Here is a 15625-nt window from a genome sequence, read left to right as displayed (position 1 = left end):
AGCTCTTTTCCATTCCCATAATATTTAGCAACCACTCAATAACTTTTCAAACTCATATTTTTGATTCTTTTCCTTTCATTTTTTGTCATATTCTTTTTATTTCCATCTCCCAGCTTTCCTTTTCATGTCTATTGCCATCTCCCCTTCTGCCTTTTTTTTCTTTAGTCATTCAATGATTATCCAGCATTACTATAGGTCCTGGAGATTTATATGGTAAATACAATAATGTACATAAAAATATAGGAAAAAAAGTTATGTGGGGGCACTTGGCATTCACTGTTCCAAAACACTGCTTATCAATACAGAAAAGCTGTATTTAAACTTGATTTCTGTTATTTCAAAGTGGAATGTTAAAAATGTGTAATACTGAACCCATTGCTATGAGACTCAACACTGGAGAAAATGTACAAGAAAGCATGGGAGACAAGCTCTTCTTTTTGGTACAATCTCATCTTCCACAAACGGTGGGTTCTAGAAGACTGATGGACCGGAACATATCTTGTTACTTCTAGTCATAGAAATGAGGTTCCTTTTCACCTGTGAGTTATCGCTAAATTTTGAAAATGTCAGAAGGTTTCATTAAAAAGTGAATGCTCTGAAAAGGTGTCAGATTTTATGAATATGAAACACATTGCCGCGTGTTTGTAATATGTTTTATGTTTTAATATTTTCTAAATCTCCAGTGGTGTCACTAAATGAAGAAAGAACAAGTGAGGAAAAATCGTATCAATTCAACTATGTCACAGAGGTCATCATGAATCTGGACTCTGAAAACCCTTAAAGTTACTTAAAATGACAAAAGGAGACATGATTGGTTACTTTGTTACAGTTTGGCCTGTTTTAGTAAAATATTGGTTCCAAAATGTCTTAAGTAATGGAAAGAAATGATGTTTATTCCTTAATTTTATATTATAGTTATATACTTTTTTTAAAGCAGAAATTGTAGAAAGATATTCAGGAGACAATTATGTGTATAGTTGGAGTGTTGGCAGCACATTTGAAATGAATTTAGAGAACTGGAAACTACATTTTAATCAGCAAATCATCAGTGTAAATTTAAATGATTGAGTGAAGCAGATTGTATGGAAATCATGCATGTAAAGTTAGAAAATATGTAGCTGAGTTGAAAGCCCTAGAAAACACCAATCTTGTGTAGATGATAGGAATCCACAAAATATACCTTAGTGAAAAAATTATTAGACAGTATATCATTACAAGAACCATGTGACGTAGTGCTCCTGAAAGAAGCATTTCATTTCGGATACAAATTTGTCACCATTGAGCTACAATATCAGTTAGCTATATTACTAATAAGATAGTAATAAATTTTAATAATCTTAAGATTAGTTCAGAGAAAAAATAAGACACCTTATAAACTAATAATGTCTGGCTAATTTGGGGTAATAAAGTTGTTACTTTTGATAAAACATTCCTTCACATGTATAGAAAACTTGGGGAATAAAAAAATGAAGAGAGTTACTAGCTTTGAAGTAAAGAAAGATCATATACCCTTAGAAACCTTAGGGGAGAGTTGAAATTATTTTCAGATTTAAATCAAGTTATCAGCATATTACACCAAGGTTAAAATAAAGTTATCAATGTATCAAGAAGAGGGTTGTGTTTATATTCCGTGGATTCAATATTGCCAAATAGAAACTGAAGTATTTTTGAAGCTTAAGGTAAGCATACAGGAAGACTGCTACCTTGAATTCTGGCAAGAAAAGGATACAACGAAATGGTCTTAGCAACCATCAAAGTTTAGAAAATGAACTTACTTTGAGACTCAGCTGCTCAGAGTGAACAGAAGTAGGCATTCATTTTAATCTTACATGGCCAGATATTGTCCAGGAAGAGTTGCTCCAGTGTAGAAAGGCAGAAGATTTGTATCAACTATGAGGATATTTTCAATTATCAAGGATGAAGTCTGGGAGAAGTGAGGCCACCAGACAGTGTCGGGCAGAATGTAGCATCATCAGATTGCTAAGGCATGGAAGTTCTAGGAGGACAAAGAAGGGTTCTCATAGATTCTAACTGCACTATCATTTAAAAATACAAGTCAAGTCACTCTTTTTAGCAAAACTGTTGAGCCTTTAGACTGTATAGGAAAGGAGCTTGGGCTAAGAGGGCACCATAGACTGGACTGCTAAAGCAGGAAAGGATGGGCAGTTTATGGTGTCAAAGAAACAGACTTTGTCCCTGGTCTTTGAATCAAAGACATCCTGCAGTGTTCCCTACAAAACCCATCTAACGCTTCCCCTATTACTAAATATGAAAAACGGATTTCCAAACTGAAATAAACACCATCCTTCTTTTCCTTTGTCTACTTCTTAATCCTTTTCCCATTCCTCTACTGTCTCTGGAAATACTGATGCACGCAGTTGCTCACTGCAGCTCACACAGGCACTGGCTGTATTCTTGTCATTCTGTCATTTGAGAACACACATAGAGGGATTATGTTCTAGCTGAAGTGACCAAGGTATCGCCAGCTTGTCCTGACTATTTCATGACACGTTGGCCTTGGCAACACAATTGAAATTTTCAAACCTTGACCATGATTCAGATGTGTTAACATGATTAATAAGTATAAGAAGGTACAAGTAAAATATAACCATCATATTATGTCTGAAGTTACTACTTTGTTCTGTCAAAAATAAATGTTGCAAGATTTCTCTACTCTGACCTTCATTTAGCATTTATGTGATTGTGTTTTGTCTTTTAAAAATGCTATGTCCCTGAGCTTTAACTCAGGGCTAATACCTGAGCTGATGCCTTAGCCTGCTCTTCATCACTAGCCAAAGATAAAAGTTTTATAAACTCTTAATCAACATAATTGTTTGTCCCTTTCTCATATAGATTATTTCATAAGCAGGATTAGGTTCTCAGTGTCTGATTTCTTTTCTGTGACTGTGGAATTGGAGGGAACATGTAGGATTTCGGTGAGGTTTGGGATTAATGCTGTGGCAAACTGTAAGCAGAAATAGGCAGAGACAGGGTAAAATAATGGTTTAATAGAACCATGATCCAGTGGTCTTTGGAGTTATGATCTAATTGTTGAAGAACTTTATATTCCTGCCACTAATCTTCTGGATCAAAATAAGTAACACAAATAACAATCACACACAAAAGAATGCACTTGAAGTTTTATTTTTTGAAAGACAATGTAGTTCGGTGATTTAGGGACAGTGGTGAAAGCATAGTTAATCGTCTCCAACTCTGCTGTGATGAAACTCACTTATAGACCCAACATAAGCAAACAAGAATAGAAGCCATTCAGAAACGGCTTTGCAGTCTTCCTTCGGCTCAGCATTTCTGTTTCATTTATACATCTGTCCCAATATATTATTGAGAAGTAATTATAATAGAAAAGAAAGTGGAGATGTGGATTTTCCACTCAAACCTGTTAAAAAAGACATTAATGGATTTATGTTTATTATCCAAAAGATAATGTTCATTTGTATATAAGATACAGATATATGTCATAATTCTAGTTTAGCAGAATTTTAGTATTTATAACTAATATTAGTATTTGACTACATCCCAAATGATGTATAATACATCAATATTTAAGATTATTTGCATTTATGCTTACTGGAAAGTACAGAGAGGCTTGTTTATAACTTTGAGAAAATTAATGATTAATAGTTGATAATTAATTTATTCAATCTATCATGCACTTATTAAATGATGTAATTTGCCTTTTGATTAAATTTTGAAGCAATGTTTTAATTATTTCATAGTACTAGGCATATAAAATTTTCCCAGTAATATTCAATCTAATTTTTTATTGAAGTTGAACATACATTACTTAAAAATATTAAGCAATATTCATTACAGAAAAATATTATTTAAATTATCACTTAAGTTATGGACACACTTATAAAAATAAGATAGATGCACTTAATTCAAGAATCTTAAAAATAAATTTAGAATATAAAGGCATAACACATTATATTGCCATATTTGTGAAAGTAAATGAACCAAATTTTTTGTCAGATCCATGGAAATATTTGCAATATTCTAGTTTTTGCCATCTTCTATACAAATATCACATATAAAACTTTCATCTAAGTAAACTATCTTTAAATGCTACATCTATGACTAAGTCTGCAATAAAATGATGTCACTGTTCATATCTAATGTGGTCAGCTATTTGTATCCAATCTTCAGACAGAAATCACATATTGTTAATTTTAAGCCTGTTTTCTGGTTTCAGTGCCCTGTTTATTCCTTATGTTAGTGAATGTATTTCTATTGTGGAGTTTTTTTTTTTTTTTGAAATCAAGTAGAAGATTAATATCAACCAAAGCTCATTTAAGCTACTGTTAGGATTTCAGGTGCTTTAAAATGCACAAGCCTGTTGATTCAACAATTAAAATGGTGTTGGTTAACATTTATTAAAGACCAAAAAAGTATATTTTAATTCCAGAAAATTGGCTTCTTTATATGATTTATATTTTATTTTTTGTGTTAGTGAAATTTCATTTCAGTTCTTTTCAGATTCTTTATTTGAAAAAGTTATGAAGTGTTATCTTTCACTTTTTTATCTTACTTTTACTTAAAATTTAATTAAGCTTCATATTGAAAATAAGCAAGGCCCACTCACCAGTATGGGTGTGTATGGGTAATAGCTCCGCAGGTTCATAGTTTTCTGATATTGATGAAGCAGCTGCACAAACTGAGGCCAGGTCATCATGCTGCATGGTTTCACTTTGTTCTAAGAAGGACACATGTGATTATTATCCCAGTCTCTCACGCTTCAGAAAAGACCTGGACTTATCAAAGGAATAAAGATCTCATGTGGATAAATTCTTACTGGCAGGAGAAGGACTGTTTACTCAAACAAAAGTATCTCAGAAAGTGCATTCTCAGAGGAACTACAGAGCGGAGACAGCCTGTGGTCAATTCAGACCCAAACGCGAAGAAACCGAAGGGAAAGAATCAAAAAGAAGTGAAAAGGAAACAGGCACAAGAGCAGGAAAACAATTTGTTAATTACTAAGATAAGTGTTTTAGCCCAGTGTCTTTCCCAAGTGTGTAGGAAAACCCTTATCCAAGCTACTTTGTCTCTGTATGTTAGCTGTCTGGCAGACATAGATGAGTTAGCACAGAGGAAACCGGCTGCATGGGGCATCCACACAACTCACGACAGTGTTCGCATGCTCTGTTTGGAATCGTCTCTGTGTCTGGCCTTGGATTGATTCTTTTATAGGGATTAAAGCCCTATTAAGCTCAGTAGCATCTTCCTCTAGGATGAGTTCCCGTTAACAAAACGCAGTTATTTAGTTATGGATTTATTTGTTCTTTTTTTGTTTTGTTTTGTTTTTTCGAGACAGGGTTTCTCTGTAGCTTTGGAGCCTGTCCTGGAACTAGCTCTGTAGACCAGGCTGGTCTCGAACTCACAGAGATCCGCCTGCCTCTGCCTCGCGAGTGCTGGGATTAAAGATTTATTTGTGTGTGTGTCTCTGTGTGTGTGCTTGCAGAAATCAGAAGACAGCTTGTGGGAACTGGTTTTCATTTCTATCACAAGGTTTCTAGGGAGTGAAAGATTATGTGGTGAGAGCCTTTACCTGCTGAACCGTCTTTCTAGCCCTTCAGGTTTTATAAAGACATCAGTGTGATCAATTACCACGAACTGCTTGTTGGCTGGGTACTGTTTGAAAACGAATCGATATCCTGAGAGCCAGCTCTGTAGCAGCCTTCACAGGGCATGAGGAAGACTTTTATAGACATTATCCTGAGTGTGAGGAGTGGAGTTGCAGGGGTGGGGGAGGACTGGAGCAGGAGGATTGACTTGAGTTTGACTCTAGCTTGGGGTACCTAGTAAATTCCAAGACTCTTTTGTCTCCTTCTCAAAAACAAACAAAACTCCCCTCAAAATTCACCACCAACAAAAAACTCAGATTTCCCTAGAAGTTTCTTTTAGTCACTAGAATTTCAGCAGTGTCCAGGAATGAGAGTGTGTTAAAATGATTGTTTACCATGTAGTCTTGGATGGTCTGTTCTTCGTCAGTCATCACAGTTTTCTGTGAAGAATAAAGGTAGTTGTTTGAAATGCAAAAGAAAATGTTCTGGAAGGTATATAGCTAACTGAATCAAAAATACTTCACCTCAGCTGATTCCTTAGGGGCTGGGATCTGCTATACTTGGAGAATCTACTGACAAATTTGTCTACATCATTTCAAACAATTCAAGGCCATATTCCTACTTCGAAAAGTCACATTTTCCAGGAATGTATGACTTTAAATCTTATCAGACTATGTTCTCTCAGTGAAATAGTGAACTGAAAATATGTACTACTCCAACTTCAGATTCTGAATTTATCTTCCTTGTTCTTATCATTTTCACAGAGGGCCAAGAGGAGGAAGGAACACTACTGGCTCTGTTGAGGTGTCTGGCAGTCCTCAGGCCTTTTCTTGGAAGACCACTGTTTTATTAGAAGCCTTGAGATCTAGGTTAGCAATGTGCAGAGGAAGTACACATGCCAGGCACTGAAGAGGAAGACTGCAGGCTATGTCTCAAGCCACTAGGCTCACATCCAGCTGCACCTTCTCCCTGGACACCCTGTCCCCAGGCGTGCTCACCTGTTTGTCTAATTCTGCATGATCAGGCATTTCTTTCATGTGTGGTTTATATCATCTTTTGTTCAGTTCAGAAAACAGGATTATAAAGTCAGAAGAGAAGGCCCTTTGTTAACTATAGTCAAGGGGAGTGAAAATCCCAGTCTTGCTTTGGTTCATTTTAAAAGTGCCTAGTTCCGTGGACCCAAAATTCAGCTATACGCATTTGAGAGAATGGGGAGGATGGATGGCCTAGGCCAGCAATTCATTTCTTTGCATGTGCCTAATTCTTACAAGAGTTTATTTATTTCTACTGGATTCCATGAGGAAAGGAGAAAGGTTAACTTAGCTGTAGAACACTTGCCTAATACACACACAAACAGACGCACAGATACAGACATAGACACATACATTTTGTTGGATATTTTGTTAAAATTAACAACACCTCATTTGATTAGAATAATCATCCAATAGCAATAAAAAGCAGTATTTCTCAAGAACTATCTGGTTATTTGGTATTTAAAGGTACTGATTGACTTTCTAGATGAAGAACTAGAAGATTTCCTGAGAAGTAAAAATAGTAATCATAATATTAAGGAATCACTGAGGTCTACTGAATCCTTTCAGGTATGTTCTCAGTATTTGTGAAATTAAAGATCTTTTTCATATGACAGGGGCAAGAGTTTAAGAATGGCAGAGACCAACTCCAGTAAAGCTTGTATCTTAAAAAGAGCAAAATTCTGATTTAAAACAAAAAAGAGAAAGAAACTGAGGAAACTGTAAAACTTAGTGTCTGGGATAGGAAGCTTACATGAGAGGTCTTAACATGGAAGACTTCAGCTCAGTTGAGAGATTCAGAATTAAGGGACTTTGAAAAATTTCATGAATGTTTTAGTTATCTGTTGGAAACATGAACCAAATACAGATCAAATAAAACCAATGCACTAACCTATCAACAGTCATCTTTAGGGTTTCTTTAAAGAAATAAATAAGTATTAAACACATTATTCTCACCGTGCTGATTGAACATAATTTCCTTTCTCTCTATATAGAAATTTTCAATAATGACTTAATAAAGAGAAATGTAAATTAATTTGTAGTTCTTCCTTTAATCACAGTTGTATGTATCCTCCAAATATGAAAGTATGTAAGGGGCAGAATATTTGCTAAGTATGTATTTTAAAATTAATGAATAATAATAAATAAGTAAATGATTCCTTAGGACTAATTTTAGTAATAAAGAAAGTAATTCATTTAATAAACTAAATATTTATGTGTTTATGTTGAGTGTAGAAACATATAATTAATATTGCCCCTCCCCCCGCTCCCCTCCCCCTATCCCCACTCCACTTCTCCTCCCCCTAGTCCACTCCCCCTCCCTCTCGATACTGAAGAGCAGTCCAAATTCCCTGCTCTACAGGAAGACCAAGGTCCTCCCACTTCTATCTAGGTCCAGGAAGGTGAGCATCCAAACAGGCTACGCTCCCACAAAGCCAGTTCATGTATTAGGATCGAAACCTAGTGCCATTGTCCTTGGCTTCTCATCAGCCTTCATTGTCCGCCTTGTTCAGAGAGTCCAGTTTCAACCCATGCTTATTCAGTCCCAGTCCAGCTGGCCTTGGAGGAGGGGAGCGGGGGGAGGGGGCAATATGTGGGAGGAGGGGGAGGGAAATGGGAAACGGGGAGCAGTTGGAAATTTTAAGTAAAAAAGAATAAAAAAAATTAAAAAAAAATAAAACACCTAAATAAATAAACATGAGCAGACAATGGCAAAAAAAAAAAAAGAAACATATAATTAAATTGTAGAGAGGAGTGAAATACCCAGAATTTGTCAGAAAGCAGAAAGTAAGTAATTGCAGGGTGTTCAGCCCTAAGTAAAACATCTATATTATCTCCATCTCCAAGTAGTTTAGGGAACATTGCAGAAGAGGGAGCAGAAATTTTGTAAGATCCAGAGGCCAGGGAGAATTTCTGTAAAACGATGTCTTCTAGATACAACAGGGATGCTATAACCACAAACCAACAGCAGCTGTGACTACTTGTACAAGGCTTGTGCAAGATCAAGGTTATCAACACCTGAGCAGGAAGGGAAGAGGGCCACACCCCAAGCTGAAACAGTTAAGGTGGCTGTTGGAAGAAGTCAGTTTTCTTTAGTCACATAGTCACTGGTGGTTACTATGTTCCTGCAAATGGCCCTACACTGTGTACACAAGGAAGCCCTAATCAGATTCATTGGGTTATTAGCATACATGCAAAACATAAGGATGTGAAATTTGTAGATATGAAGGAAGGGTCTGAGAGTAGAAGGGAGAGGATTGAGGAATAGATTTATCAATGTGCACTGTATACATGTATGATATTCCTGAAGAATACAAACACTTAAAAAATGTTGGTCTCAAATTAAGATTACTCTATCCTTTAGAATTTATATCCTGTCTTAATTAGACTTGCTATCGCTACTGAAAAACACCAGGAGCAAAACCAAATAGAAGAGGAAAGGGTTCATTTCATCTTCTAGCTTATAAATCCATTCCTGGGAGAAGTCAGGCAGGAATTCAGGGAAAGAACCTAGAGGCAGGAACTGACTTAGAGATTATGCAAGAATGCTGCTTACTAGTTTGCTCTTTATGTCTTACTCAGCCTTTCTCTTATAGAAGCCAGGACCTCCAGTCCAGGGATGGCGTGACTCACAGTAGTCTAGGCCCTCTCCATCAATCAGTAATTAAGAAAATGTTCAATAAGATTGCGAACATAATGGGACATTTCTTTTTCAGTTGAGGCTCTCTCTTTCAGAATGACTCTAATTAAGTTGTACATTACCAATGAAACAATAGGAGATAAATATTACCTCTCTGGCTTGCATACGCATGTCCATTTTCTGGTTGTGTTGCTACAAAATAAATAACATTATTCTATATAAAAATGTAATAATGACATAAAACTAGTCATTATTGGAAATTTATATATACATATGAAATTATGTACAAAAAGCACAGTGAGAATAGTGTGTTTAATCCTTATTTATTTCTTTAAAGAAACCCTAACTATGAGTACCCGTTTTGATAATCTTGCAAACAAATGATTATAGAAAGTCATGGACTAATAACAAGAAATTATTCCAGTTATGCCTAACTTTTACGGTGTGGTTCACAAAAGATTACAACTGTGTCTCACCGAGACTTTCACACGTATTCATAATATGCAAATAGATGAACCACCATTTTTCATAATCCTAGGTTTTCAAAGCTGTAAAACTGTTAAAACACACCTGCATTTACACTGTATATTATTTCAATGAAGCAATAAAAAATAAATATTACCTCTCTGGCTTGCATATTCATGTCCATTTCCTGGTTATATTGCTACAAAGTAAATAACATTATTTATAAAAATGTGAGCAGTGAAAACAAAATAGAAATAATTTTCTAATTATAATGGATATGATGATTTTGACTTACTTGCTGAGAAAGGATGTCAGATTCCTTTAAAATGAAAGAATAGTTTTTAATTATTCTTTTATAATGTTAAAGTTTAGCTATTTGTTGCCTGGCACTAAAATGTCTCTATCATCTCTGATATGTGGTGAGCATTTGAATGACAGCACTTTCTGTGGATATAAATGAGCTAGAGTTCAAATCCAGGGTAAGCTGCTGGCCTCCTCTCACCCAGGTTTAACATCCCATATATGTGCTATATTCCTTGTTATAGTCGAAGTATTTTGATACATGTCCTTATAAAAGAGGAAATGATATTAGGAGTTTGGCAGTGTCTGCTAGTTCCAGTCTACTTTTTGGTCTCCTAAAAGTTCACATCGGTGGCCTGATATTATCTTATGTTTCTTACAAGCCTGTTATTTAAATTCTGTGGATTCTTTAATTTGTATATAGTATTTATAAATGAGGATGAAGAGAATCTACTACTGTATGTGACATATTGCTATAAACATGCTTATTGACTATAAAATAGATAAAATATACATTCATTTAAGTTGTATCTCATCAATAAAACAATAAAAATAAAAGTTACAGCATAACTTTTTCTATAATAAAATGCTTTACCTCTCTAGCTGAGACCTATTCTCTATTCTCCATGGAAAATAAAGGAAAAGGTTTTAATTTTATGTTCTGATTGAAGGACAACAAAGACTCATCTTTTATTCCTAATGAAACAAGAAGCTGGGCTACCACTGCCTTATAGTTCCTCAAATCATGATTCTCCTACTAATTGAGGACAATGACTTCTAATTTCCCATACAGTAAAGAATGTTTAGGAAACCAATTACAAGGAAATATGACAAAATTCTGAGGGCACACACAGAAAATTTAAGTGAAATTTCTCATTATTGCTAGTACTGACATTATTGTTTTATTAAGACTATACAGTAAGTTTGTTTACAACTTAATTTATTTTTTCTTCTTTTATTGCAAATCAATTTCTCCCCTTAAATAATATATCCAGATTGTGGTTTCCCCTCCCTCTTCTCCTCTCATTTTTACCATTGTCTTTCTTGCTGAAATACAATTTGGGACCTTTCAACACTAATTACTGTATGCATTTTAATACTTTACTTCTTGCTTCCCCAACACAGAACTTACCAGAGTGTGAGGGAAGGGGAAGACAGGGTTCACAATGTAACCCCATGGATTCCTAGCAATGTGATATTGGTAAAGATCCTTGACGGCTTGAGGTGCTTTGAACTTCTGACTAGATTGGTAGCATTTGTTCTAGAGAGAGGGAAATATTAAAAAAAAAAGACAGAATAAAGATGTCAGAAGGAAACAAAAATACATAATTAGGAAGAAATTGAAAACTGTACAGGAGAGAAAGAATATATTTTATTTTTTTTGTGTTTTTTGTTGCTTGAAAGCTTGTTGCTTCAGTAAGTAAAGAATGAATTGATTATCTGGGCTATAAATTCATTATTTAGAGAGTGAAACTTTCATCGCTTTGCTCTAAAATTCAGGCAAATGTGTTATCTTCCCATTGACTGATGTGTATGAACTGAAACTTTGTAGGTAGCATGAATAGCCATGAGGTAAGGTAAAGAACATTTTCTTCCTTCCTTCCTTCCTTCCTTCCTTCCTTCCTTCCTTCCTTCCTTCCTTCCTCCCTCCCTCCCTCCCTCCCTCCCTCCCTCCCTCCCTTTCTCTCTCTCTCTCTCTCTCTCTCTCTCTCTCTCTCTCTCTCTCTCTCTCTCCCATGACATCCATCTCCCAGGAATTAAGCCCTTACTTTTGCAAGGTATAGTTATTTTTCACCTTACATTTTATCAAAATTATAAAGTAAAATTTTATTTATTAAAAGTTTAATCAAGAGATGGATATAGCCATTTTCCTAGTCCAGTAAAACTTGATCATTTTAACCTATTAAATTTGATAAATACTTGTTTATTGAAGCTATTTTATTTTCTCTTAATAAAAATGAACATTTTATTCATAATGGAGAAAAGAAATATTTTCATTGTTTTACGAAAACTGTAGAGTCTACAATAAAAAGCCCCGGGGCTTTGCTATTTATTACACCAAAAGCTGTCACAATTCGGCTCAGAGATTGATATATCATAGTTCATTTCTTTTCTGTTTAGAACATCACATTTAAAACACTTATTTTGGAATGAAACAGTCAAATATTTAGTAGATCACCTTCCAAATACCCAAAGTGGCAGCTCCAGGAGGCAATAATATTTTTTCTTAACCAAAACCAAACAAACAGAAAACAAAAGCAAAACTGTATATTTATTTACTTTGAGAATTTGTGGAGCCTGAGTTTGCATGTACATACGTATGTATGTATGCCACGTTGTACATGCAGCCTTCACCCCTACATTCTAGTATCTTTTATGTGGGAAGATACTCTGCATGCTACCAAAGGAGAAATGTAAACAGCAATCCAGACACAAAACCTTTAACCTACAATCTGTCCTCCATGCAAGATATGCTAGAGCAAGGATGGCACAGAACTTGTGGGGCAGCAAATCAATATCTTACTTGATTTAAGGCCTAGTCTACGAGATGGAACCCATACCTGACACTGCGTGAGTGACCATGAACCAGAGACCAGATAGACTGCAGACTTAGGGTCAAATCAAATACCACTAGACTTTTTTAAAAGTATGAATAAAATGACTCCTAAGGATATTCTGCTATACTCATAGATCAATGTCTTATTCAGTCATCATCAGAGAAGCTTCTCCTGTGGCAGATGAGAACAAAGAGAGAGACCCACATATTGTGCAGAAGGAAAGAGAGAGAAAAGAAAGAAGGCATATATATATATATATATATATATATATACACACACACACACATACATATGTGTGTGTGTATACATATGTATGTATGCATATGTGTGTATCTATCTATATCTATAGATAGAGAGGGCAGAATTGGAATACTCAGCTCTATATGGAATGTCTCCATCAAATCCCTACCCTCAGAGCTCAGGAAACCATGTGGAAGAGGAGAGAGAAAGAATGTAAGAGATAGGGGGATGGAGAACAACAGGAGAACAAGGTCTCCAAATCAGCTGAGCAAGGTTATGAACTCACAGAGACTGAAGAAGCAAACATAGGACCTGCCCAGATCTGTACCACGTCCTCTGGTCCTCTGTGTGTGTGTGTGTGTGTGTGTGTGTATTATATAATTAATTATGGCTTTCAGTTTAGTGCTTTTCATGGGACTCCTGAGTGTGTGAATGAGTGTCTGATTTTGATTTTTGTGACTGCTCTTGGGTTCTTTTCTTTCTGTTTAAAGTAACTTTAGTTGAATAATTTTTTTACACTATTCTTCTGGTTCTTACACTGTTCATAACTAAATTACTTTTTCAGATGAGTTATTGGGATAGCTTAATATAATTCTCAGTTTTATAAGGTGGTTGGCTTTTAAGTGTTAATCCAGTAACAGTTTAAAATATGATACATGCCTATCTATACCACAGAATCTTTAAACGTCTTACTATCATGACATTCCATGTTATCTCATTTAGTTCATATTAACAACTAATGCTAACACAGAACAAGTGTTTTTGTTAAGTAGCATAAAATACGACATTTAAATCTTGTGAAGAACTGTCATGGAAGCTCAACTGTATGCCTCTATTTCTAAGAGTAATCCTATAGTATTTAATTTAGTAAGCTTAAATTTGTAGCTTGCTAAACAACCACTCCAGTTTTACTTGAAGGAAGTTACTATGTTTAAAAGGAGTGTTGAGAACTATTACTGACAAGAGAGAAGGGAAAGTGTGGTCAAGACTAAAGGGTGAAGACACTGAAGCATTTTTCTAGTCCCTTAACTGGAATTCTTACCTAATATCTCCCTTAATTATCTTCAAATTTAAGAAGTAACAAACTCTACTTAATATCTGTGAATAGGATATTGTAGACACAAAGAAAGAAATGATGTCCCTGTGAGAAGTGAAGAAAGAAGTTAGCAAGAGGATTCGACAGTGTGGACTGCCATGTAGAACAAGACCACACAATTCCCTTTGAGGAAGTAACAGAGCATATTTGCGTCTTCAAAAATATACACATGAAGTATCCAGGCCTGAGTGTATCACTTATGGCATGAATATTGCTGTAATATCTCCACTCGAGTGGAGGGATTGCTTTGTATTAGGATATTTGGACAGTAACAGGTGAAGCTCCTCCATTGCTTGCCTAAAACGTTCATATTCCTGACACAATAGTCTGGGATAGTGACTTGTCTCTGGTTCAGTTGAAATCTTTATTTTTATCTGTGTCTTTCTTGTGGTGTCAGAGAAACTCATCAGAGGAATGAAAAGAATTCATTGTTAAATTCAAGCAGGTGTAGAAGGAGATATCCCTAACTTTCCTTGCAAGTAGAGTTCTAAAGTAATCATGCCTACATCTATGTCTATTATAGAACAAGGCTAATATATCTTTGACTACAGGTTCAAAAGACCACACTCTCCTTTCAATCTGTACAAGAGGCACACTCTTCATTTCTGTAAATGAGACTAGATGGTCTTCATTTTCTCAGGACACTTACCTGCTCTGCAAGAGCAACAGCCAAAAGGCAAGTAAAAACGAGGAACTTCATGGTTACTGAGTCCTGTAAAATAGACAGAAAGTCAATAGCTTTTCCTTTCTTTAACATCGTGTATGTCTTCACTGGTTGTATATGACTTCATGTTTTTCTCCTCTAATAAAGAAAGGAGAATGGAGATTGGCAAAAACAGATTAAGTTAGGAGTCACGTGTATGCATGTGACAAGCTATTCATAAGGAGAGTATAATATGAAATTTTTACTTATGAGATACAGAAACTCCCTCCAGCCATAGTAAATTAAGAAGTCCATTGCTTATGTTATAAGTATCGAGACCAGCCTGGTCTACAGAGCTAGTTCCAGGACAGGCTCCAAAGCCACAGAGAAACCCTGTCTCGAAAAACCAAAAAAAGTAACTTATTTAGCAATTTATTCATATTTGTTACCTACCATATCCCAGGAACCTTCATAGATGCAGAGATACAGATTATCTATTATAAATGTAATATTATATATACATATATAATATAAATATATTAGAACACATTATTTTTAAGATTTATTGATTTTTTTTTGGTTTATTTTCTGATTTATTGATTTTTTAATTACATATGATTGTGATGTCAGTGAGTATGCACTCATGAGTGCCAGTTCTGACAGAAGCCAGTAGAGGGAGCTAGTATGAGCCAACAGCCAGGAATGAGGAAAGTACAAGTGCTCTTAACATCTGTGTCATCTTTCCAGCCTTGGGACACAATTTTTCACCATTCGTTTTCAATTTACAGTTAATTTTCAAGCTCAGGGAGAAAAAGAAACAGAAAAATAAATTGTAATTGGACAAATACTGAGAGTTAAAGAAATGTTTTCTAGTTAAAAATTTTTTAATATGTTGGTAACAGAAACAGAAATAGATGCAATTAATAAGCAGCTGTTCTATCCAAGGACAGAGCCAAGTATAAGAAATGAGTAAAGATGATATCTGGGTACCAAACATCAAATACACCTAGATTTCTAAAACTTTTCTTTTGGTGACCTTGCCTTTAAACTATGACTTAGACACTCATCC

At 35.3% G+C, this 15625-nt stretch overlaps 1 protein-coding gene across 1 annotated transcript; it reads right to left on the bottom strand.

The window, feature by feature from the left end:
- Positions 1–3391: 3391 nt before the first annotated feature.
- On the bottom strand, positions 3392–14613 carry LOC130876376 (alpha-S2-casein-like B). Its single transcript, XM_057772889.1, has 6 exons — positions 14563–14613; positions 11152–11280; positions 9877–9918; positions 5978–6022; positions 4604–4714; positions 3392–3397 (listed from the first exon to the last, which is right to left on the bottom strand). The coding sequence occupies exons 1-6, from the start codon at positions 14611–14613 to the stop codon at positions 3392–3394; spliced, it is 384 nt and encodes a 127-aa protein (XP_057628872.1).
- Between the last annotated feature and the right edge of the window lie 1012 nt (positions 14614–15625).

The sequence above is a fragment of the Chionomys nivalis genome, chromosome 6 (genome assembly GCF_950005125.1).
Source record: "Chionomys nivalis chromosome 6, mChiNiv1.1, whole genome shotgun sequence".
Taxonomy (NCBI): domain Eukaryota; kingdom Metazoa; phylum Chordata; class Mammalia; order Rodentia; family Cricetidae; genus Chionomys; species Chionomys nivalis.
Note: the sequence above shows the minus strand (reverse complement) of the source record. Positions and strands in the feature narration are given on the sequence as shown.